Here is a 23,624-nt window from a genome sequence, read left to right as displayed (position 1 = left end):
TTCCACCAGCAACCAACTCAACTGCTTCCGATCAACCCTCGCTTGATATCCTGTAAAAATCTCTTCTACAAATCAAGCTGCTCCGATACCATGTAGAAACTTTTTCTACAATTATCTAGCTCTGATACCATGTAGAAATTTTGAATAATTTAACACATATTCAATGGAGATTATCCTGATCATGTACTAATGCGGAAAACATACACAATACATAAGCTCCTCTACGTTGATCAAGAATATAGCAGCATCAATAACAATAAAACATCAAGAGCATTCACACATTAACACAGTTTGTATCACGGGGAAAGCATCTCGCTAAAAACCCCACACTATCTGTATATTAATGATTGAGTCATGTAACATTACACAGCATAATACTTCTCACAAGTATCTCCACCTCTGTTACACACAATACAGCTCAGATCTGATCTCCAAATCTCTTCCACTGCTTGCCTGCCTCCACTGCTCAATACCTGCTCAAGAACTGATGAGAATTGCTTCCCAAACTCGATTTTCACCTGCAAAATAGTCACTCACTCTTTGTGGACGTGAGCAAAGGCTAAAATGCGGGCCAAATACGTGAGCAAACTCATTGGCATACTCAATCCTTTGATTGTGCAAGATCTGGTGCACAACTATAGTCACAACTGATAGCAATCTGATTCTCTACCACCTGTCCCTGTTGAACTGAACATGCACTGACATGCAACTGAGTTAACTGATGTATTCTTTAGTTGTATTATGAGTTAATAATTAGTTTAACAACTCATCATTAGTCTATCTGCAGTTAGACTAACTACAACCAGTTTAACTGAGTTAAACTGAACACAACTCCATCAACTGTACCTCCAGTCCACTAAACTCAACTCACTTCAGTTCTAACTGAAGTCATGCATGCAACAACTCAACTGACTCATAAGAAAAACGAATTTCCTTCTGACAGCTGCATGTGCCACTTCCGTAGCTCAAACTGAAGTGCTCCAAGAGAATAAGATTAAGTTTATAGTCCAAATATTATTGTGAGATAATAATATTTGACTTTTCTATTTTTGACAGCCAGTCTAAAAATAAACTTGATCACTCACACTGTGATCACTCACACTTTCATAAAAAATAGAAGTCCATCTATTTTCCCAACTTGATCAATCATCCATAAACATAGACATGATCCATATGTCTAAAAATAGACATAGTCTAAAAATAGACTTGCGCCAAAAATAGCCTGCGGGCCCACTTAGTGAAGGCGACTCTTTTCACTAAGCTCCATCATCTTGTTGCAATCTCAACACATTTCATTTATAAAAATCAATTTTAGGGTTTAGTCTCACTAGGTCTTAGGGTTTGTCATCATGGTCATCCAAATTTGAATAAAAAGGTCAGCAGGCACATGAGGAGGGTAAATTAGTTCATAAAATCATAAATTTACTTCTGTCATGTTCAATAAATATTTTTTAACTTAAAACTCTGTTTTGAGGTGAAAACAAAGTTTTTCCATTATTGTAAAAATTTCATGTAATTTAAATGTTTCTATATGTAATAAGTATTCAATAGCTGTTCCTAGTGACTTGGTGATAAAGTCAACTCCTGCCATTACAAAAGGTTGATGTATAATTCCACCTGCAAAAAGGCAAAAGTCAGAATGTAAGTGAAACAGAGCATTTTTTAAAAAGCTAGCAAAACATTAGAAAAGTGGGTGTTGGTTAGTGAAAAATTAAATGAGAGGGATATAAAAGCCAATTCATGTGTTTTAAGTCTTCAGTATTGAAATCAAACGAACCAAAGGGAGAAAATAGCGTTTTTGAAGAAAGAAGGCAAAACAAGGGAAGAAATCCGGACATTTTGCTGGCGCTGCGCACCTGTTGTAGTTTTTCTATAGAAAATTGATTTGGCGTTGCGCATAGAAAGTGCGTTGCGCACCCGTTACAAGAGCCAGAATCACTTCAAAATAGTTCCAAACATTCTAAAAAATAAATTTATGCCTATTCCAAGTAAGTAAAACACTCGTCCTTGCTCAAGAAAGTTATGTTTGGTGCCTTGGATGTGTTTGGTTTTCTTGAAGAGCAAACCCTAGCTAAATGGTTAACACAAACCCTAGCTAGTTGCTAAATCCTCACTTGCAAGTTTTTAAAGTCATTTTCTCTTCTTTCTCACTCCATCCATATTGAGCTTGTCAAATCCCATTCCCTCTCCCTATATCATCAACATTCACTCCCAAAACCCCACTCCCATTTACCAAACCCTAGCCCTATACCCTATTCCCAAACCCTAACTCCCACATCCTACTCTTTCATTACATCTACTTCACTATCAAACCCCTCATTCCACATTCATAATACCATTCACTCCTCACATTTCCCAAAAGAAACCCTTCCTCCTAGCATTCACTTCCTTATACACACTACTCACCTCATATTTCAAAATCTCTTCATACTCATCTGCTTTCACTTCAAATTCATAAGCATGGAGACAGATTCAGACTATGAGAGGGAAGAGGAAACTCTCAGTGATTCTTCCAGAGAAGCTCATGTACCAAGAAAGCCACACAAAGGGGGAAAGATCATCCGGAGGAGCCCACCTGATCCAGACTTAAACAGGAACGCAACAAATTACAGAGATAACCATATACACAAAGATGCAGCGGAAATAATACTTCATTTCATTAATGGAAAATACTGAAATATGCTTACAACCATAAATGGAAATAAACCAGCTAGGGCGATGGTAGCTTATCTCTGAGAAGAGATGTGTGGCTACATGCCTCTGAACTGTGTTACAATGAGGCTCGAAGGCCTATTTATTGTTGAGAAACAATGGGAAACCCTTCACATTCCAAAACCTAACCCTAGAAGATGAAATGCCAAATTGTGGGCCCCGTTTTTGGGTAAGTTGGTACATCAACTTCCCGGGGTCGCGAATTGGTTGTATTATCTCCGTTTGACGCGCATGATAGCCCGTTGGAAAGATCTCTCTAAGGACTACGATGAAAAAGATGATTTTTAGACAGAAAAATCACTGGCAGTAGATTTCCCAAAAAACGTCGTTTAGGGCCTCAAAACGGCTCCGGAAGTTTAGGACCCGAAAAACTGCTAAAAATAGTAAACTGTGCTATAATTAAGGAAACTGAAAAAACTGAAAGAAGCACTAGAGGGGATCCAAGTGGAATTAGTGGGTGGCCACCAATATCCACCTGGATCATTCCTCCCCCCTTAGGAAGCAATGGTCCCCATTGCGTTGAGTTCCTCCATGAGATGAGGGAACTTTTACTGCATTTGGTCCCTGGTGAAGGAGTTGTCCTGCTTTGACAACTCGATATAGTTGGATATTCTACCGGTGAGTGTGCTTGATCTGTGTGTCCATGATCCGATCAGTTGCAGCTTGTTCCATGCAAGCTGGATTTAACTCTGTGGGTGTGAGTTGTTCTGCAATGTCATACGTGTCTAGTAATGGTGGAAAGTATCGCCGAAGGCGGTTGACATTGAACACCGGGTGCAGGCCAAGGAATGGGGGAATGCTGAGCTCAAATGCATTGTCTCCCACAGCCTTGGTAATGGTGTAAGGGCCATATCGGAGTGGTCTGAGTTTCCGATAGGCTCCGGTAAGGCGTTCCTTTTGCAAATGCAACCAGACTTTGTCACCCACCTGAAACTTGTGTGGCACCCGATGTTGATCATGTCGTTGCTTGTACTTAGCATTTGATTTCTCCAGAATTTCATGGACCTGCTAGCGAATATGTTGGATGTGCTCAATGAAGCTGTTTGCCTTATCTGTTTCGGATTGGACATGAGCAGAATCTACATGAGTAGCTGCAAATGGCATGGCCACATCGATGGGACATAGTGGCTGGAATCCCAAGCCCACTTGAAAAGGGTTGTGGCCAGTCGAGCTGTGGAGAGCCTGGTTGTAGCTATGCTGAACATAGGGGAGGCTCTCATCCCATGTGCGTGGATGCTTTGAGTTATACATGCGCAAAATGTGTACGATCATCCTGTTGACAACCTCTGTCTGGCCATCAGTTTGAGGATGGAAGGCTATGGACTTAGTGAGTTTGGTGTCCATCATCGACTAGAGACTGGACCAAAATGTACCGAGGAACCTGTTGTCCCGATCTGAGATGATAGACTGTGGGATCCCAAAGTGTACCCACACTCGTTCAAAGAAGAGTTTAGTAGGGGCTTCTGCTGTGATATTCTTCTTGCAAGCCGCCATAATGGCCATCTTTGAGAACCTGTCGACGACCACAAAAACACAGTCATTTCCATGCTTAGTGGAAGGAAGGCCTAACATGTAATCCATGGAGATGGATTCCCAAGGCCGACTAGGGGTAGGTAGCGGGGTATAGAGGCCTTGCTTCTTGATGGTCGGTTTGGCAATGGCGCAGGTAGTGCATGACCTAATGTACTTCCTGACATCCTGTCGGAGATTCGGCCAATAGAAATACTTCTACAGTACTGCCACCACTTTTTCGACCCCAAAATTCCCAACAGCTCGACTGTAGTGTGCTTCCCAAATCATCTTGGCACGCTCGCTTGAAGGAACACAAAGGTGACCCAGGTGGCATAACAGGCCGTCCTAGAGGTGAAAATCTAGAACATGCTGACCCTCCAAGAGGTTCTGGTATGTGTGGCCGAATTCCGGGTCCCTTTTGTAGAGCAATGGCCAATCAGAAGCCTCGTGCCCACAAGAGTTGAGCACGGTGGTTAACGCCATGATCGGTGGTCGACTGAGGCAATATCACTACAACAAAACCAGCGATTAGCGTCCCTTTTTACTTCTTTTTTGCATCTAGAGCCCATTTTTGGTGCTATTTGCATCCATTTATCAAATATGGTGCAAAACTTGACACAAAATTTGCATCAAGTTTTGCACCAAATCTTACACCAAGTTTAGCACCAGGTATTGCAATAGGTTTTGCACCACGTTTTGCACCAAATTTTATGCCAAGTTTTGTGTCATCCTTTACACCAGGTTTTGTTCCAGGTTTTGCATCAAGTTTGGCACCTAATTTTGTTTGACATACTTTTGCATCCTCATTTGCATCCACTTTTTGCACCTACACTTGCATCAACTTTTGCATCGACTTTTGCATCCTTTTTTAAATCATTTTTTGCATCCATTTTTTCATCCATTTGTGCATCCCTTTTGTGCCAAGTTTTACATCGTGTTTTGTGTCTAGTTTTGCATAAAATTTTGCATCTACTTTTGTTGCATCCACTTTTCCCTCTTGTTTGGCATCCATATTTACATCCTCTTTTGCATCTATTATTGTACCCACTATTGCATCTAATATTTTTGTGCCACAATTAGCGCCTAGTTTGGCACCTCCTTTTGCACCCACTTTTGATTATAATTTTGCATCCACGTTTGCATCCTCATTTGCGTCTAGGTTTTCATCAACTACTACATCTATTTTTGCATCCCTTTTTGTATCCAATTTTGGACCGGGATTTGCATCGGGTTTTGTGTCTCGTTTTGCATCTACTTTTGCATCGACTTCTATTGCATCCACTTTTGCACACAATTTTGCATCCACTGTTGCACCCATTTTAAATTTCACTTTTTGCATCCCTTTTTACATCTTCATTTGCATCATACTTTGATTCTTTTTTTGCATCTATCATTACATCCACTTTTGTTATGCCACAATTTGCACCATGTTTTGCACTCACTGTTGTATCCACGTTTGCTTCCAATTTTGCATCCATGTTCACATCCTCTTTTGCATCAAATATTGCATCTATTTTTGCATCCACTTTTATGTCAGGTTTATGCATTGGGTTTTGCATCTCGTTTTGTATCTACTTTTGCATCTACTTACATTATATCCATTTTTTGCATCCAATTTTGTTTTGCCTGTTGCATCAATGTTTGCTTCCACTTTTACATCCATTTTTGCATCTTATTTTTCATATTTTTTGTCTATTGTTACATCCACTTTTGTTGCACCATATCTTGCGCCTACCATTGCAACCACATTTGCTTCCACGTTTGCATCCCCTATTGCATCCACTTTTGTTTCATCCATTTTTGCATATACTTTTGTTTCCGTTGTTGCATCCACATTTGTTTCACCACAATTTGTGCCAAGTTTTACACCTACCATTGGACCCATGTTTGCTTCCACTTTTGCCTTCATGTTTGCATCCAAGTTTGCATTGACAACTGCATCTACTTTTGCATCCACTTTTGTGTCAGGTTTTTCATGTTGTTGTGCATCTACTTATGTTGTATCCACTTTTCATCCAATTTTACTTCTATTGTTGCCCCCATTTCTATGTTCGCTTTTGCATCCCTTTTCCAACACTCATCATATTTTCTGCATTGATGATATTCCTTATGGCATTGACAATTATGAACAATTGATGACAATGTCAATAATATTGACAATGATGAAAATGAAGATGATGGCGATGACATGAATTGTGATTATGATGATAAAGACGATAGTGGTTACAATGACAATGATGATGATGGCAATGATTATGATGATGACGATGCTAATGACGTTGGCGAATCTTCCCAATTTTAGATGTTGTCATTGTCATAATCATAAGCATTATCTTTGGTGTCATGATCATCATTTTCATCTAGGTCATCATCAAAAACAATAATGGCATGAATGATGATGATGCATGATTACAACAATGTCGATAGAAATTACATTAATGATGATGATGGGGATGATAAAAATGACAATGACGATGATAATGGTGGTGATGATGATGATCATCGATCATCTGTCAAAAATAGAGTTGTTATTTCTCTTACGTATATCAATGTGTCCTAAACAACCCTTTTCTAGCACTGATCACATTTTTTGGGTTGATGATATTTCTTACAACATCTACAATTATGAACAATTGCAAACAATGTCCATAATGATGATGATGATGGCATGAATGGTGATTATGATGATAATGTAATGATGGCAATAACAATGACAAGGATGATGGTGATGATGATGACAATGATTATGATAATGAGAATGACCTTACAATCTTATGGATTCGTGAACAATTACTAGTTTCAATACCATCTTCTGGATAAGTATTACTATCATACTTTTTAAATTTTCTGTCTCTCTTGAGGTATCTTACTATAATGGTGTTGTCAACACTAGAAAGATATCTTGTTGTAATGGTGGTTCTAATGTTAGCACTAGCAAAGTTTAGTAGGGAGGATGCTACTACAAGAGGAATTCCTTCTAAGTGACTATGGCATTCAAAATGAGGCTTTATGGGCTGCTTGTTAACACATGTTCTCATGCTCATATAAAATTAATGTGAAAAGTTGCTTTAATTGGTTCCCATGCATAATTGATATTGATAATGGGGTGGTATAAAATTGTAATGGGCATATCCGTTAGTTAGTTATGATGGGTCAACAACATTGAAACCATCCAAGTGACATTTCACCTTGGAACAATCGTCGCTCGTGCGAAAACACGAAGTTTATGTAAATGAAAGTTGTGATTGTAGTGGAATTAAAACCATCGAGAAATATCAAAGAAGACGCTGCCTACCAGTTTTGAAAGACACCCAAGGCATTGAACAACTATTTGCGTTAGGATGTAGTGATGGAATCGAAGGAAATTTGGCAGCCCTAAGTTGCCATTACTATTGCCAATCACACATTCAATAGTAACCATAAAAGGTAGCCACATATAAACAGAACCTCGAGGTGTTGACAGTCAGAATCTATTGTAATAGCTTTGACGTATATATAGTTTTGTGTTTAGATGAGAATGAAGTGGGCTTCATCCAAGGTTCGGCTCAATCCTCGTCCATTCCATGCAGTGGTGTTTAATTCGCCAAGCAAGAGAATATTACGTGAGTGTTCAGAGTTAAATCAACAGAAATCAAGGACGTGCGATTGTCAAATTATTGCTCCTCCCTTATGATTGAGCGCTTGATGCGATGGTCATTATCCTTGGGTGATACTTTTATTCCCCATTTTCTATTGAAAAAGTAGCGTTTTTCTGTTCGATTATGATAGGATTGGATGAACGCCGGTTTGGGTGGATGTAGACCCATGTTTTTTTGTGGTGATCTTCAAATGTCTTGAGGATAAGAAAAAAATCCTTGACCAAGGTCCATGGTTTTGGGGATGAGTTGGTCTTCTAGTGAAGCCATGGTTTCCCAACTTCAATCCTCTCACTATGTTGCCGATGACTACTCTAGTATGGGTAAGATTCCCAGTTTTCCCATTCACTTTACCCATCTAGATCTCTTAGAAAAAGTGGGCAATTTCTTAACACAGGGTTCAAAATTATTACAACAATATACTCATTAATCACTAAATATGTCATTTGTAGGAATTGCAGTTAGGTGGGGAGGATAACACTCCTATCCATTTTTAAAGCTACACCCAATTAATAAGTTCTCCATGTGCCACAATAAATGCAATTTTTATGACTATAGTGACACATCCCTCGAGATTTCCTTCCACACCAACACTTTTATCCATGAACTAAAGAGTGACTATTTCATTATTATATTATACATACATGTTAATATAAGCATTAAAATTTGTATTCCTTTGTAAAAAATGCTAGTCCAAGAGATACATTTGATCACCTTGTCTTGTATCCAATATCCAATGTTGACCCCTATATCCTTAGATCTAGAGTGAAGGTTTCATTTCTAATGTTGTGTTTGAGCTTAAATTCTAATTAAATATTTGGGTTAGCCAAGGTCATTACTTAACTTAATGGCTTTGCAATATACAATGTATCATATTTTTTTTAAGTTCAATTGGTGAGATATGTCTGGGGGATTGAACTTTCGATCACTTGGATACACAAGGGCTTGCCAACATGCTTTTTTCCAATTGTGCTACTACCCTAAGAAAATATACAATGTATCATATTAACATCCACTTAAACCAAATTGACTTTTGGGACACATGTCTCTTTGATGATGAAGGGAATCCAATTATGTGATGTCAAACACATTCCCTCACAAACACTCACAAAGACCCTACACTTTTTAGGGTTCGAACCTAGGTTGTCTGTTATGAAACCAACTCACAAAAAGATAGAAAAGATAGATCAACAACTTAGAAATCAGCCTCTTCGAGGGGGCAACCTCCTTTACATTACACAAAAGAACAATTATTGGATGATACAAATGACAAAGCCTCATTTCTATATATAGGAGTCTAAGGGGTCACAATATAATCAAAGTCAACATAACAATAATAATATAAGGGCACAAAAATAACAATAGTGGGCTTCTATGGGGCACAATAATAACAATATGGGGACAATAAGGGCACAACAATAACAGTAAGGGCCACAATGACACTAGTAATGGGGGAATCACTAGTGTTATAGGGACCTAACATTGTCTATATGGAAACACTGTATAGTTTTGAATTTATTTATTGTAGATTTGTACATAGATGGATATTCCTTTCTTTGCATTTATCTTTTAGACTTCTTGCTTTCACCAATTGATTTAGAGCTTATGGAGTCTCAAGTAGCACCAATCCACTTGCTTCTATTGGATTGAATAACATGATTTCTCTTTTGAAATCCATAATATCTCATTCACATGCTTCCTATTTCTCCCATAAGACTTTAGCACAGACTCCATGATCATGTTTGTGTCCCTCTTAATAACGCACTCCTTGGAAGGGGCCATAAAATCTTTTATTAGGACTAAACTTGGATGTCTCTTCTTTCTTGCCCTTTGATTCTTCATTCAATCATACCACCCATCAACTTGTTATTTTTCCATTTTTCTTATAATGACCTTTGTTGTTGGGAAGGTGCCTTTCAAGTATTTTGTCTTTGCATATAGATACACATAAAGTATCATTATTTTAATCTAATGGACGTGGTTGTTAAAATCACCAATATTTAATTAAATATGCATTGTTATACCTTTGCTCAAGTCAACTTCAATTCAAATTCTAACACATGTGTGTATACCCTTCCTTGCTTAGTTTGTATATTGTTGTAAGTCCCCAATATATTTATGTTGGCTTTTGAAAGATCATCTCATCCAAAATAAGTAGGGGGGATTCAATATTCAAATCCGGCAGAGTGGGGTTGAAGAAATGGATATTGAAGATGGATTCAATTATAGAAACTATCTTTTGAAAAAAGGTTAGTTTTGCCCCAAAAAGAAAGTCCCTCCTTTGAGACCTTGCCACAACTTCCATAGTTGTGAAATTTTACAATAATAGAACCTCTAGAGTAGAGGTTTACCATATGGCCGTCGATGACATCAGTACAACAGGTCAAAATATGTTGTTAAGGAACAAGTTGTACATAATGAGGAAATCAAAGGATTAGGATGTGGCATCCTTCCTCATGACAATCTCTCAACTAAGAGGCCATCTGTAAGGACTTGGGGAACCAATCATTGATTCTGAAGTAGCCATCTGTATACTAAATGCATTGCCACCATAATGGAGCAACTTTGCAACAAGCATCTACTCCAAGAAGGATTCAACTCCCTTTGATAAGTTGTGGGTGCAATGCATATTGGAAGAATCAAGGATCAAGGTCAAGGATGATATTGGATCAGATGGGCAATCTCAAGCCTTTCTAGCCCGAGTTAAGAAGTTGAAGAAGGGAAAGTTTGGCAAGGCCAAGAAGAAAGACATATCCAAAGCGCAATGTTTTGGATGTAACGAATTTGGACACTCTAGGAGGGACTTTCCAAACTAGCATAACAATAAGATAAAGGAAAGGAATGAAGCTCATGTGGCCGAAGCAATGGGAGAACCTGAGAAGAAGGCAAAGAAGGAAGAAGTGAAGGATCTTTACTACTAAAGAAGGTTCACTGACTGTCCGGCTCTCTGTGAAGTTTAATATTTATTTTAGGATAATATGTTTTGTTTAACATCTTAGAAAGAAGCATATGATAGTAGCATGTATAGAATTTACATGATTAAGTTTCTTTGTAGAGATCATCTAGATAGATGGATAGATAAACCATTTTGCATATTGACCATCCAAGCATTATCTAACATTATATTAGAAGATATCATCCTGCTTAGTTGAATCATCATGATTCAGGAAAGACCATCGTTTTTTGAAGGTCTTTGGAAAAATCATCATGGCAAGGTTAAGTAGACATTCCATGTAATGTGGAACCAATACTAGTAAAGGGATGAAAGAATGCAATGGTCAGGATGTAGGCTCTTTGCGAGATATATGAATATCTAAATGATTGGATGAAAGCATAGGAATGCATGTTGGATCTAAAACTCTAGATAAGATTCTTGTGTATAGAATCTTGTGAAAGAAAGTTGGTCATAAAATATGCTTATGTATATGGATATATGATGCTTGAAAGGAATATGATTTGGCTTACTTAAGGATGTGTAAATAATTTAAGACTTTCTCTAAAATATATGTATAACGATGATTAACATCTAGTCTAGTCCCTAGAAGAAAAATTGTAACTTGGTAATAAAGTTCGATCCTTCGGCACTTTGATGCATGAAGGAAGATTCATATGGAGATGGATCATGAGGATGTTGATGGAATGAGAAGGTCATCATAACGAGGCAAGTCTAATTTTCATTATTGTTGGTTATTTGGTTAACATATTATTTTGCTACCTGGAAGAATGTCGCAGGAATATATGATGGCAGTTGAGGCAAGTGCAATTGTATGGATGAAGAATATTGAGGGAAGCTCAATATTTGGTACTGGAAAGCTGTAAGTTCAAGAAATGTTAATTTGGAAAGGGATGGTAGAAGTATGATAAGATAACCTGAAGGTTAAAGAATATCACATTTATAAGGAAGCCATGATCAAGCTTCAAGTTTGGGAAAGCTCAATGCAATGCCTTCATGTTGAATATGAAAGTGATAAGCAAGAAAGGTACCCTGAAACTTGTCACAAGATTGAAGAGAGAAGGTGGCTCCATGATATCTTGAAAGAAAGAAAGCTCGATGATGTAGAGGAAAGAGGGAGCCAGAAAACTATGAAGAACTGGTAGCTAATACTCTTATGAAGGCAAATTGTAAGGCTTGTGATGATGACTTCTCAAATAAAAGGGAAGTCTAGATCTCCTCTATTTTTTAGAGGGGGTTATTCTCAAGATTAAAGGAGAATAGGGATGTTGTCTTTGGTTGAGAGGGAGTGATGTGGGACATCACTTGTACATTATCCTCTTCAAGTGATGAAGAGAGAATGGCAGAGAATTGGATAAGAATTTGCGGTTTCCTTGATGATATTACATTCAAGAAAGGAAAGGGACCAACACTGTTTGAGGATGTGATAAGTATCCAAGTGAAGAGTGGTCGAAGAGGACTGATATTCTTTGAGGACTCAAGATTCGAGATCCAAGATAAGAATAGTCCTAATAGGACATATCTTATAGACATCCAGATGGGGTATGTGCCTTGTAGAGGTAGTGCGGTATCACACATAAAGCCTCCCAACATAATGCTCTTGATTAAAGAAGAGATTGTCTAGTTAGGCCTAAGAGACAATGCTGGTCATGATGATGATGCTTACAATATGGCTTATCAATCCGACTCTTTTTGTGATAACTCTTCAATTTGAGATATGATGTTGTACTGAGTGTACAATTATGAATACCTCCCTAGTTAAGAGGGATTATTGAAAATGTAACTAGTTTCGGTCTTCATAATTGTTGTACTCATTTCAATATGTATCCTATGTAACAAACAAGAAAAGAAAAGAAAATATATTATTATTAAAGCATGGGTTTCATGCTCATTATTGATTGTGTTTTAGGTAAAGCATGTTCTTCATGCTTATAGGGTTTGTTAGGTCTTAGGATTTACTGTCTCGAGTCAAAGGAGTCAACATCATGTTTATAAGACCCTTATGGGCAAAAATATATTTGTAAAAATAATTATTTTGAGTTTAGAAAATCCTGGAAGCTCCTAAAGTACAAGTCGACCCTGGGAAAATCAAGTCGGCCTAAAGGAGAGAATTCGACCCCTTGAGAAGGATATAAAAGGAAGCAATTCAACCTCATTTGGAAAAAACTCACTCAACAAGTTCAATCTACAAGAAAGAGTTCGATCTATAGCTGGGAAGAGCAGGAAAAGAAGAGTGAAGGCCAAGAAAGCACAAGAAGGACATAAATATTTTGTTTTGGGCTCTATCTCTCTCACACGTGCGAAATTCTAGGGTTTCTGGGCTGCAGGAAGAAGTGAAGTTACAGGTCTGAGTTGTAGGAAGATGAAGTGCAACATCTTGTAACTAGAAGGAAGGATACTTGATCTAGAACTCATAAGGAGTTGTCTTGCTATTAGGAAGGTCCCAAGAGGAGGCTGCTCTAGGGTTTCCTTGGAAGCTTTAAGGTCGAAATTGCAGGGTCGAAGTTGCAGGTTGGGTAGCAGTATTGAAGCTGGCAGGTCAAAGTTGCAGTGTCTAACATTTTGGTGTAGAATCAAGGAAGGATTTAAGGAAGGGATGACTTGGTACTAGGAGAAGGATTGGTCTAGGGTTTGGGTCTTTGTATATCATTTGAAGCATATTTTAAGAAGAAAGCCAATATATGTGTCTATTGTTGTTATTATTGTTCTTGACATTGTTTGATGAATAGATCTAACTAAAGAACACAAAGAAGATAAATAAGATTCACAAGCAAATATCAAGTTAAAGGAAAATAAGTACAATAAGCTGCCATTATCGATTTTCTAACAATTTCATCCTGGACTTCTCGTGGGAAGGCGGGGGGGGGGTAGTTGCATTGAAGAGGTAAACAACAATTAGGGCTTGCAACTGAGCACAGGGTTTGCCAAAAGGGCCTTAACCATCAGAGCCACGTCTCGACCACATCCATTGTTGAGGCACGGTGATAATGAGGCGAGTGAACCTAATTGGTGAAGTCTCGAAAGACAAAAGGATTTTAGGGGATTGAAAACCAAAGTGAGGCCAATGGACAATGTACAAAATGAAGGATTTTAGGGATAAAGGTGGAAGGTAAACCAAAGGCTAAAGGAGTTGCAAAGGAATGGTAAAACCAAGACACAATGTGAGGAAGATTGTCGTAGGCAGGAGGAGGACAAGGCTACCTCACCCCTAGATAACACGTTGAACCTTCCCCAAAGAATCCTAAACCAAGCAAACCAAAGTAATATAAATGTAGCTGACCCAGTGGAAAAAATTAAGAGCAAAGACAATACTAGTATACTTGTTGGAGTTGAGCTCCCATAAACCTAGAAGAGTTTAAGTGCAGGTACTCCCACCAGTGGGTATGCGGGCCACATGCAACCTTGCCAATACTTGGAAAATGTAGATAGTCTAGCTCATGAAATGGAGTGAAGGATGGAAGGCCAAACCAACATGGAAGAACAACTTGGACCTTCCACGTTGCTTAAGGAACTACTATAGAAGCCGCAGAGGAAATATCCCATAGATAACCCGACAACACGACATTGACACCAAATATCATCAATTTGACCCCAACAATTGTAGGAAATTGAGGAAGTTTCAAAGATTTCCAAATTAAAACAGTGCATTATCATTAAATGTGGGCGACACTATCCCTCTCTTTAATGTTTGGGGTGACAACGGAATAACAAATCCGCTCAGTAACCTAACACACATCTCAACACCCCATCAAATTTTTATTTATTTTTATATAATTTATTATTATATTTAAATTTTTAATCCCCTATCCTTATCACTAATGTAAGTAATTCATAAGAGAGTATCAATAATCATATTAATCCATAAGAGATAAGATATCCCTGCAAGAACTTAAGATTACCGCCTCGCTTGCCCGGATGGTCACATAAAGAGTGGCCCTGTCCCCACAAACCAAAAAACTCCTCAAAAACAACATAATTTCCCCACCCCACACTAACGTCTTTCAAGGGAAATGGCAAAAGTTGAAAAGCTACTTAAGGCGGTGCAAATATTTTGAAATAAAGAGAAGAGTATCCCCACCTTCGAATGCCTATAATACTAGATCAGTGAGTGCTGCGATCCGATGTAGTGTAGGGTTTAGTGGTTCTGCATGAGGGTTCAGGAAGATTCAAGGGGTTTATCTCGGGATTTAAGCCTCCGACCGGATCAGTAGAGAGACTGTAAAATTGAGGTGCAATGGCTGTGTCTTCTTCACCTTCGACAGATTTCTCTTTCGAAGCCCAAGAATTAAGTTCGCTTGTTATTGAATGCTTCCTCATCATCGTCTGATATTTTGAATTCATGCCGGGTCGTGGAATCCTTCATCGATAGGCACAGCTGGGATCAGACCAGGCATTTTTACATAACATGCTTCCCCGTCTGCTCTCCGCAAGATCTTCGGCTTCGAGGAGGTCTTACAGCCGTCCGGCATTGGCGGATGGATCGCGCAGACCTCTGAGCATTCCGCGAATGCGGTCGTAAATCTTCTCTCGCCGTCTGGAGCTTTGTTTTCGTCAATCTTTGCCGCAGACGAGGAAAATGTGGTTCGCTATGTGTTTCCATCCGAGCGCCTTCCGGCGTGGATTCGTCACATGCTTCAGTCGGAGAGGGGTTTGTATATCTTATCTGAAGTCTGCCCTGCTTTATTTAAAGACCGATTGAAGGAGGACGGCCATGGAGGAGGATTCAGGTGCAGTTGAATGCATTTGAGTATTTTATGTTTTGGTTTGCTTATTACGCTGTATGCAAAGATAATGATATTATGCATCGTTCGGATTCGGATGAAATGAAATTGGGGTTTAAGAAGGCTTCCCGGTCTCGTTTCGAGAAATGGGCGTCTTCTCTGCATAGTTTGCACGGTAGCCATGACAATGGAAGGCCTGTGAAGTTCAATTCTAGCCCTTATTTGCATCTTCTGAATTTGTATCTACACAAATTTGTTCCTATATCTGATTTTTGTGCTCCCAGTGTGTCTGTACATCATTTTTTCGAGGAGAATCCATCGATATTTTCTCGCGCCGAGTTTGTTGTTCATACCTTTGTACAGTTTTGGTTAGTGAATGACGATTTTTCGCCCTTACCTTCACGGGTTTGCCAGTCTTTTGGTATTTTGTTACCTGTTAATAATCGATATCATAGGTATGGTCTCCCCAGTGTAGAAATCACAGAGGCTGTGAAAATACTGGTCAATTATGTAAGCAGTACTTTGTGTTGTCCTCAAGAAGAGTTGAATTCTGGATGGAGAGCTGCATCACAAATGGATACCTTGAGATTGAGGTCATTTTCCTTGCCACGGAGTAGTTTGGTTGTGCCTGCTACATGGTCCCTTCTGTTACAGAGGCCTTTGTACAGGTTTATATTACGAGCTTTCAGTTATTGGCCAGTAGGTGCTTGTCTGAAGAAGGCTACACACATTATTGATCTATGGTTGGATTATTTACAGCCTTGGAATATTGGTGAAGAAGGCGAAATGATGCCCGCTCTCGAAGAGGATCATTATTTGGAGGCAGAGAATAAGATGCTTAGGGATAGGGATCAACGATTGTCTCCACTTTCAGGTAGCTTGCTTCAAAAGCAAAAGACTGGTACTGATTCTGTGGGATCATTAGTAAAAAGAAGCACGAAAGAAAGTTGTTATGGATATAATGATCATTGGCAAAACTATGTTCTGGCTAATTATCCTTTTTATAGCTCTCTTGTTGTTCAGTTTCTTGTATTTGCCCACAAGTTCGTGCACATCAATACCAAGGCAGTTCTTCAGATGACTCACAAGGTGCATTGCTCTTTCCTTTATTCTATTATGTCTTATTGATAATAGCAAGGAATAGATGAATAAACTTTGACACTTCAAGCAAGACCCCATGTTTATTTAAAGCAAGATCCAATGGTGGATTAAAGGTACTTATTTCAAGGTAGGATCAACAATTAGGATTATTATACCTAGGTTTTGTATCTAGAAAATTCAGACATGAGGAATTTACTTTTGGAAGTGTGAAAATCAATTAGTTGGAACTTCCTCTTGCATGGGAATAATCACATAGCAGGAAAGGAGAAAAAGTGTTGTCCAGATCCGAATGTAGATTGCTGCCTTTTAAATATTGAATTTGCCTTGCTGTCAGTGCTATATTAACAGAAAAATTCAACATTAACAACAAATGATCCATTCCTGATAGATTAAGTTATGAGCAGTCTTCATGCATGTAAATGTAGGCTTGAATTTGATATAATTGTTTATTAGTTTAACAGACAAAAAATGTCCTTGGTTTATTTTATAGGCGTTTAAACTATCTTTCTTATTTTGCACTCAAATGCTTTGTATGTGAAAATTACGTCGTGTTATTGAAACTTAATTTGGTTGTTAATTCAACAAACAAATAATTGTCTGTGGTTTAAATTAGAGACATTTAGATTAGCGTCTATTTTTTGGATCTCAAATGCTTTGTGTCTGAAAAATACCTATCCAACTTATTATTTTATGTTGACAAATTCATTGTAGTTTAAATAGTTGTAGACAAGATTTCCAATCAAATAGCTAAGCACACCATCTATTTACAGTCTTTTGTGGAGGGTCATTTCCATAAATTATCATGTCTATTGCTCGAGAAACAATGGGTAAATTCAGCCTGATGTCATTGCACTGAAGTTACTTCTATTTGATAATTCAGCGAGCAATTTATATGCTTCATGTTTTGGACGAGTTCTGCAAAGAAGGATTGAGTTTTGCATTTTACATCTGATAGGTACTTCGCTAACTTTGTATAATGGGCATAGATATTGAATGGATATGGACAAACTTGTGATCCCAACCCAAACCTGGTTTGACTATGCAATTTTGAAGAAAATGTTTTTTGGTATATTCTTATGCACTGTCAAGGGTTCTCAACACAAATTGGGAGTGATCATGTTTGCTGTCTTTATAGTATAATTGGGCTAGGAGGCTCATTTTACAGCCCAGTGTGAACGTGATGTGTAAGTATGTCCGTGCTCAACTTGGACTCTAGAGTTGACATGTGTCCCTCTTAAAATAAAAATAAAATATTCTCTAAATAGAAAAGTAATGTTGGCTATAATAAAAAAGAAAAAAAGAATATGCTATACATGTTTAATTAGTTATCCATTTGACCTATAATATAATTTCATGTAAAGTAATTAGAAGTAAAAAAAATTATGCGAGTAAGATGTTTAAACCTTATACTTTTCAAAAAAGTTAACACTTTATATAAATAAATTACTTGAAGATCTATATTAATAACTTGTGTGAATATCAACTTATGTGAATCCGTGCTTAAGATGGATCCATGCTGGTAAATCATAATGCTTTTCTGACCAAAAAATGTCCTGAATGTGTGTAGTAAGACTTGAAGATCTATATCAATAACTTATGTGAATATCAACTTATGTGAATCCGTGCTTAAGATGGATCCATGCTGGTAAATCATAATGATTTTCTGACCAAAAAATGTCCTGAATGTGTGTAGTAAGTCTGTTGCTTTCAAAGAAAATTGAAGTCCTAAGTTTCTCAAATCTTTCCCTATAACTGTCTGGATAATGTTGATATGCCAATAGTCGGCATTCGTAATCCATTCTCAAGTCACATAAGAAGTGAGTGCAACTCAATGTTACTTAGGTGGATCATGGTTGGGTGGGCAGTGGTCTTGCCTGAAACCTTGCGTTTCCTGCCAAGTTTGATGATTGTTTTTTAATGTCTTATTGAAAATGTTCCTGGATTTCAATATTTCACTGTTTTAGCTTGATCTTCTAACAAGTTCACTTCTTTGATAACGGTAGCAGTTGGTGGTTATTATTTCTAATTTGTTTCTTTTATCCAGATAGAAACAATACTTGAAATCCAATTTACATTCGTGCATTTTCGTTGTATATTCATGATCACTTTAATTTTCAACAGGTTTGGTATTTGGCTGAGATTTATGTCAGTTTATACTGGAGTTCATAGTACATGTATAATTTTGTTTGTTAATGTATTTTCTGACAAGTATATCAAATGGGATTCAAAAGGGTGGACTGTGGTTATTCACAGTTGAATTTCCATGCGTATTTCATTGTATCATTAGAACTGAGATATGTAATGGCAATAACATCTTTTTCTGAACGTGTCCTTTGCAGTGTTACCTCTATTCTTTGCTTTTCCAGAAAACCGGTTTTATAATTTGTTAAAGTCTGTTGTATTCTAATGTAATATTTTGTTTTCATCTGTAGGTATTAAGTGTTTTGGTATCTTCAAAAGAGCTACTGTGTCTTATTCGAAGCATAGATTCGACATACAATGATGTGAAGTCGGGAAGTGCGCCATGCTGTTTTGACAGTTTGCATAAGGTTGTGCCTGCCATCCGAGAGCAGCTACAGGTCTTCCCTCTATGACCTATACAGTGTTCTGACGTAGGCTACCTTATCCAATGCACCATTTTTAAAAAGGTTTTGTTTGGAAAATGCCTCATTATATTAAGATGTTTCTTTGTGACTACTACAGGACTGGGAGGGTGATTTATCAAATTTTGAGAAAGGCAGTGAAATTACTCACTCTCCTTCGCAAAAAGAAACACCGATGTTGCAACTTTTCAGCACCAGTGATAGTGGAGGCCATCAAATGCTAAAGGTAAGTTTTGTGAATAGTTTCTCTTTATCTCTTTCTTTTTGCAAGACTCATTTGGTTGATGGATAGGTTTATAATTTATTCTGCCCGTACATCAAAATTGGAACCTTACAAAGATAATTCCTTACAAACATTAATTCAACAAAAATTTTATTTATGCCATTATAAGGAGGTAACTGCATCAGTAATTGTTTATATTAATTTTCCCAGAGAAAGATGTTCCCTTAACTTGCCCACATATTAACTGTTCCAAGTGAGGAAGTTGGTACATTGTCAGAGTGATGGAATCCCCCTTTCTCCCTCCTTTCCCTGTATTTTTTTTTCTGGGTGAGGAATGGAATTGACTTCTAGTTGAAATACCAGCTGGTAACTGGACAGAACTACTTGGGAATAGATCCTGTAACCTCCCTGGGTATTATGCCTTCTGTAGAAAGGGTTGGGCAAACTGAGCTATACTATTGTGCTAAGTGTTCATTACATATGTACAAACATGAAATCAATCACTATCTTTATTGGGATTTTCTATAACTAAAATGGAAATGAATTCTATAAATCTTCCATACAAAAGGTTAGAATGACTTTAAAGCTCAGGTAGCTGGACATTATTTTATTCAAGAGGAGAGCTGTGTTGGAGTAGATTATTCCTCAATTTTTTGACCACACTGCAGAGCTCATCTTCAGGGTATAATTGAAGTTTGATTAAATTTGGGCTTGATAAGAACATACTTTTGAAGTTTGATTAAATTTGGGCTTGATAAGAACATACTTTTAAAAAATTGATTTCTGATTAATCTTAGCTGGATAATAACCTAGTTGTGATTTAATTTTGCTAGTTGGAAAATAATCTGCCATGGTCTGGATCTTCAACTTGTCCTGACGATGAACCACACTTGTTGGTTTGGAACGCGTCGACAAATGATTTATGATGTGATTTATGCCGAAAAATCTTCTCAATAATTGAGTTTCTAAACTTTATAGATGATTTTTATTTTTATTTTTGGGAGGGGGTGGGGAGGTAATTTAAAGGCCTTTTATTAACTGTTGATGATCACATATGATCCAACCTTCTGTATGCCTCTGGTCTGCCACTAGGGAAACCGGACCATTGGCAATACAGGAGGTCTGCTGTCCAAAAATATACATTTTAAAAAAATATACTGAGTTCTAAAAAAGCCTACAGTGCCTTGGCTTAACAGCCACAAAATATAACACATAATCCTACTATAATAGTAAAGATAGAAAACATAAATTTTCATGAGGAGACTAGGAGGTGGAAACCTCCACATCTATGGGTGCTTGATCACCTGGACTGTCTAGATGAGTTGGGCCTTTGCCATGCAGTAAGACTGCTTTTATCCTTGTCAAATGCTTGTCCATGGCTTTAAATTCCAACTGCATCATGTTCATCATCATCAGAATTTTGTTTTTAGTGTCATTTTTGGAAAGGAGTACCCTTCCCTGCAGCTGTCTAGTTGTAATGGGACTGGTACATCTACTCTTGATAGATGACCTTTCAGCAATGAAGCAGTGATACCTCTCAAATTTCCATTGCCATTTTCCCACCCTCAAATGCTAGTTCCAACTCACACGGCAATTGATGAGCTTTCGGGGTTATGTATGCCCTGAGGAGGCCCTGCTGCAGATAGAATCCACCTCAGAAGTGCGTGCCCCGGCCAACTGAGGAGTAAGGACTTGACGAGAGGAAGAAAATAAAGAGACCTGAGTAGGAGCTGATCCCAAGAGGAGGGTAGCCCAAGATGGTCTGGTCCCTCTCTCACACCACACCTCGACAAAGCCTCACACCACCATAAACAAAACCAGAAAAACCATAAAGCAGCAAGGAATAACAGAGGATGCCCTGGATTCAGCATAATCAGATAGAAATTGCCATTCATGAATAACATTTACCATCATGAAACAACACAATGTGCCTTTGCAAAGCTTCCCAAATCTGAACTGAGACCTTGCAAAGATTGCTTTTCTCATGCGAGGAGTTTGGTGGAGAGTAAAAGCATCATCTGAGATAATGAAGGGACGTACAACTGTGTACACATTCTCATGAAGTGGTGTGGTGGGCACATCTACCTTGCTGGGGTTAGATGAAGTTAATTTGATGTAAAGCATCAAAGAGGAAACATGACATCAATGACTAGTTAAATGTGTTGTTTAGAAATTAGACAAGGTTAGAGAAGGTTATATTGAAATTTCACATTGGGTTGGCCTATACTTCTACCCCTTTTTTGGTTTCTTCTCTTTTTTCAGCTTTTATTTGTTTACGCAGAGGAGAATTTGCATGTTTGCAAAATGATGCTTTCAGAAACATCTTCATCCATCTGACAAATCTATAATTTCTCCATAAGTATACAAAAATGGTGAGGAGTGCAGAGTTCCTAAACTACTGGTCTGTCTGATCTTCTGCTGTTAAAACTTAAAGTTAGCTCTAAGAGTCTAAACAAAACAATTTGATAGTTAATTTTGTATGAATTGAAACTTCTGTGTCTACCTTAGATAAAATTTTACTTTGAAGCACATCGTTGTAGATTATACAACCTTTAGGCATACATATTTTCTTGATTATCTCTTCTATTTTTTGCCTCACACCAGATACTTCTAATTGATTTATTCCAAAGTGTGTTTCCATCAATAGTATCAATAGATTTTCGTATAGGGGACCTTGCTAAAAAGATCTTGCATTCTGTCCCTCGTACCTTATTTAAGAAATGCCACCCATTTCCAATGGAGTAGAGGCCACTTGTTTTCATTTTTATCTCTCCAAAGGATGTTTCTAATGATGCTCTCTAGATATTGTATAATTGTAGCAGGGGCCATTAGAATGTTGCTTTGATAGAGGGATATCTGATAGGATTGGCCAGTGTCCAGTCTCTTGCCGTATGTTTCAAACTTGACAGGTAAATAGGATAGGCCAATGGGATTGCTAACTTCATCAGTGTTGATGAGGTAGGGATGTAAAGATTGCCCTATCTCTTCTATTTAAGAAAAGCCCCATCTCTTGTCCGTCATGCCCATGGGGGAAGTTCAGTTTAGGTTTCAGCTTATTGTATAATACCAGTGTCCAGTCACTTGCCTTATGCTTCAAACTTGACAGATAAATAGGATGGGCCAATGGGATTGCTAACTTCGTCAGTGTTGATATAAGGTAGAGGCGTGAAGGTTGCCCCTGATAGAGGATATTACAAGTAGAGGAAGGTTCTCAACATGGCATTACTAAGTGATTGCATCCATCTAGAATTTGAAGAATTATATATTTTTGCTTGTCTCTGCATTAGATATGTCTACTAAATGCTTCCAGTTAATGGGGCATTGATTTGAGCATTCAATATATTTTTATTCTTTATCAAAGTATTCTTTTGTTGTATTTGTATTTTTCAATTTATGCCTTACGGCGTTTCCTTTGCAACATCTGGTGCAAATGCTAGTATATCTTACCTCATTTTATGGTTAACATTGTATAACAAAAACATGCGTTGTGTTATGTAATTAATACTAACATGTAATATTGATTTTTTTTGTCAGAATGCTATAGGTAATGATTGCCAAGACGATGATCCAAATTATGTTCAACATATATCAGGAGATGATGAGGATGAGGATGAGGATGATGGTGGTGAAGGAGGAGATGATGATGATAGTTGCGGTGTTGGTGATGATGTGGATCAGAGTAATGAGGATGGTCAAGATGATCATGAGGATGATCTTGGTGGTGGTAGCTAGGCATGCACATGCATTGTTTTTTATGAAGAAATTATTGTGTAGAATGACATTGTTATGTTTAGATGGGTGTTGTGAATTTACCCTATATCAATGAGACATTTTGATTTTGTAATCATACGATGAGTTTGATTTATGTATGTTGTTAATTTATCGTAGAATAACGATATTCATGAAATATTTTGATTTGTTAATCATATTTGAATTTTACTTGTTTTGATTAAAAATAATACTGATTTTATTAGTATTATGTTGCTATTTTATACATGTTTTGAAAATTGTTAATGACACATTGTTATTTTTTTGGATGGATGTTGTCAATTTCTCTTAAATTTCTTTACAAATGATTTTGAATTGTGATATCTGCTTTAATGATATTTAGAAACTATCATATATTTCACTATGAATCTATAAAGGGGGTCATATATGTAAAGA

At 37.6% G+C, this 23,624-nt stretch overlaps 1 protein-coding gene across 2 annotated transcripts; it reads left to right on the top strand.

The window, feature by feature from the left end:
* The first annotated feature begins 15,240 nt into the window (after positions 1 to 15,240).
* On the top strand, positions 15,241 to 23,306 carry LOC149179025 (uncharacterized). Of its 2 annotated transcripts, none has more exons than XM_089423763.1 (4): positions 15,241 to 16,622; positions 19,067 to 19,213; positions 19,338 to 19,463; positions 23,005 to 23,306. In XM_089423763.1, the coding sequence occupies exons 1-4, from the start codon at positions 15,567 to 15,569 to the stop codon at positions 23,284 to 23,286; spliced, it is 1,611 nt and encodes a 536-aa protein (XP_089279889.1). In that variant the 5' UTR covers positions 15,241 to 15,566; the 3' UTR covers positions 23,287 to 23,306. The 2 variants fall into 2 exon arrangements, with proteins under 2 accessions (XP_089279889.1, XP_089279890.1); XM_089423764.1 differs by having other exon boundaries at positions 22,995 to 23,300.
* Positions 23,307 to 23,624: the final 318 nt, after the last annotated feature.

Source organism: Pinus tabuliformis, chromosome 4_1, assembly GCF_031772625.1.
Source record: "Pinus tabuliformis cultivar Carrire ecotype Pingquan chromosome 4_1, CPIR1, whole genome shotgun sequence".
NCBI lineage: Eukaryota > Viridiplantae > Streptophyta > Pinopsida > Pinales > Pinaceae > Pinus > Pinus tabuliformis.
This window is presented reverse-complemented; position numbering and strand designations above follow the sequence as displayed.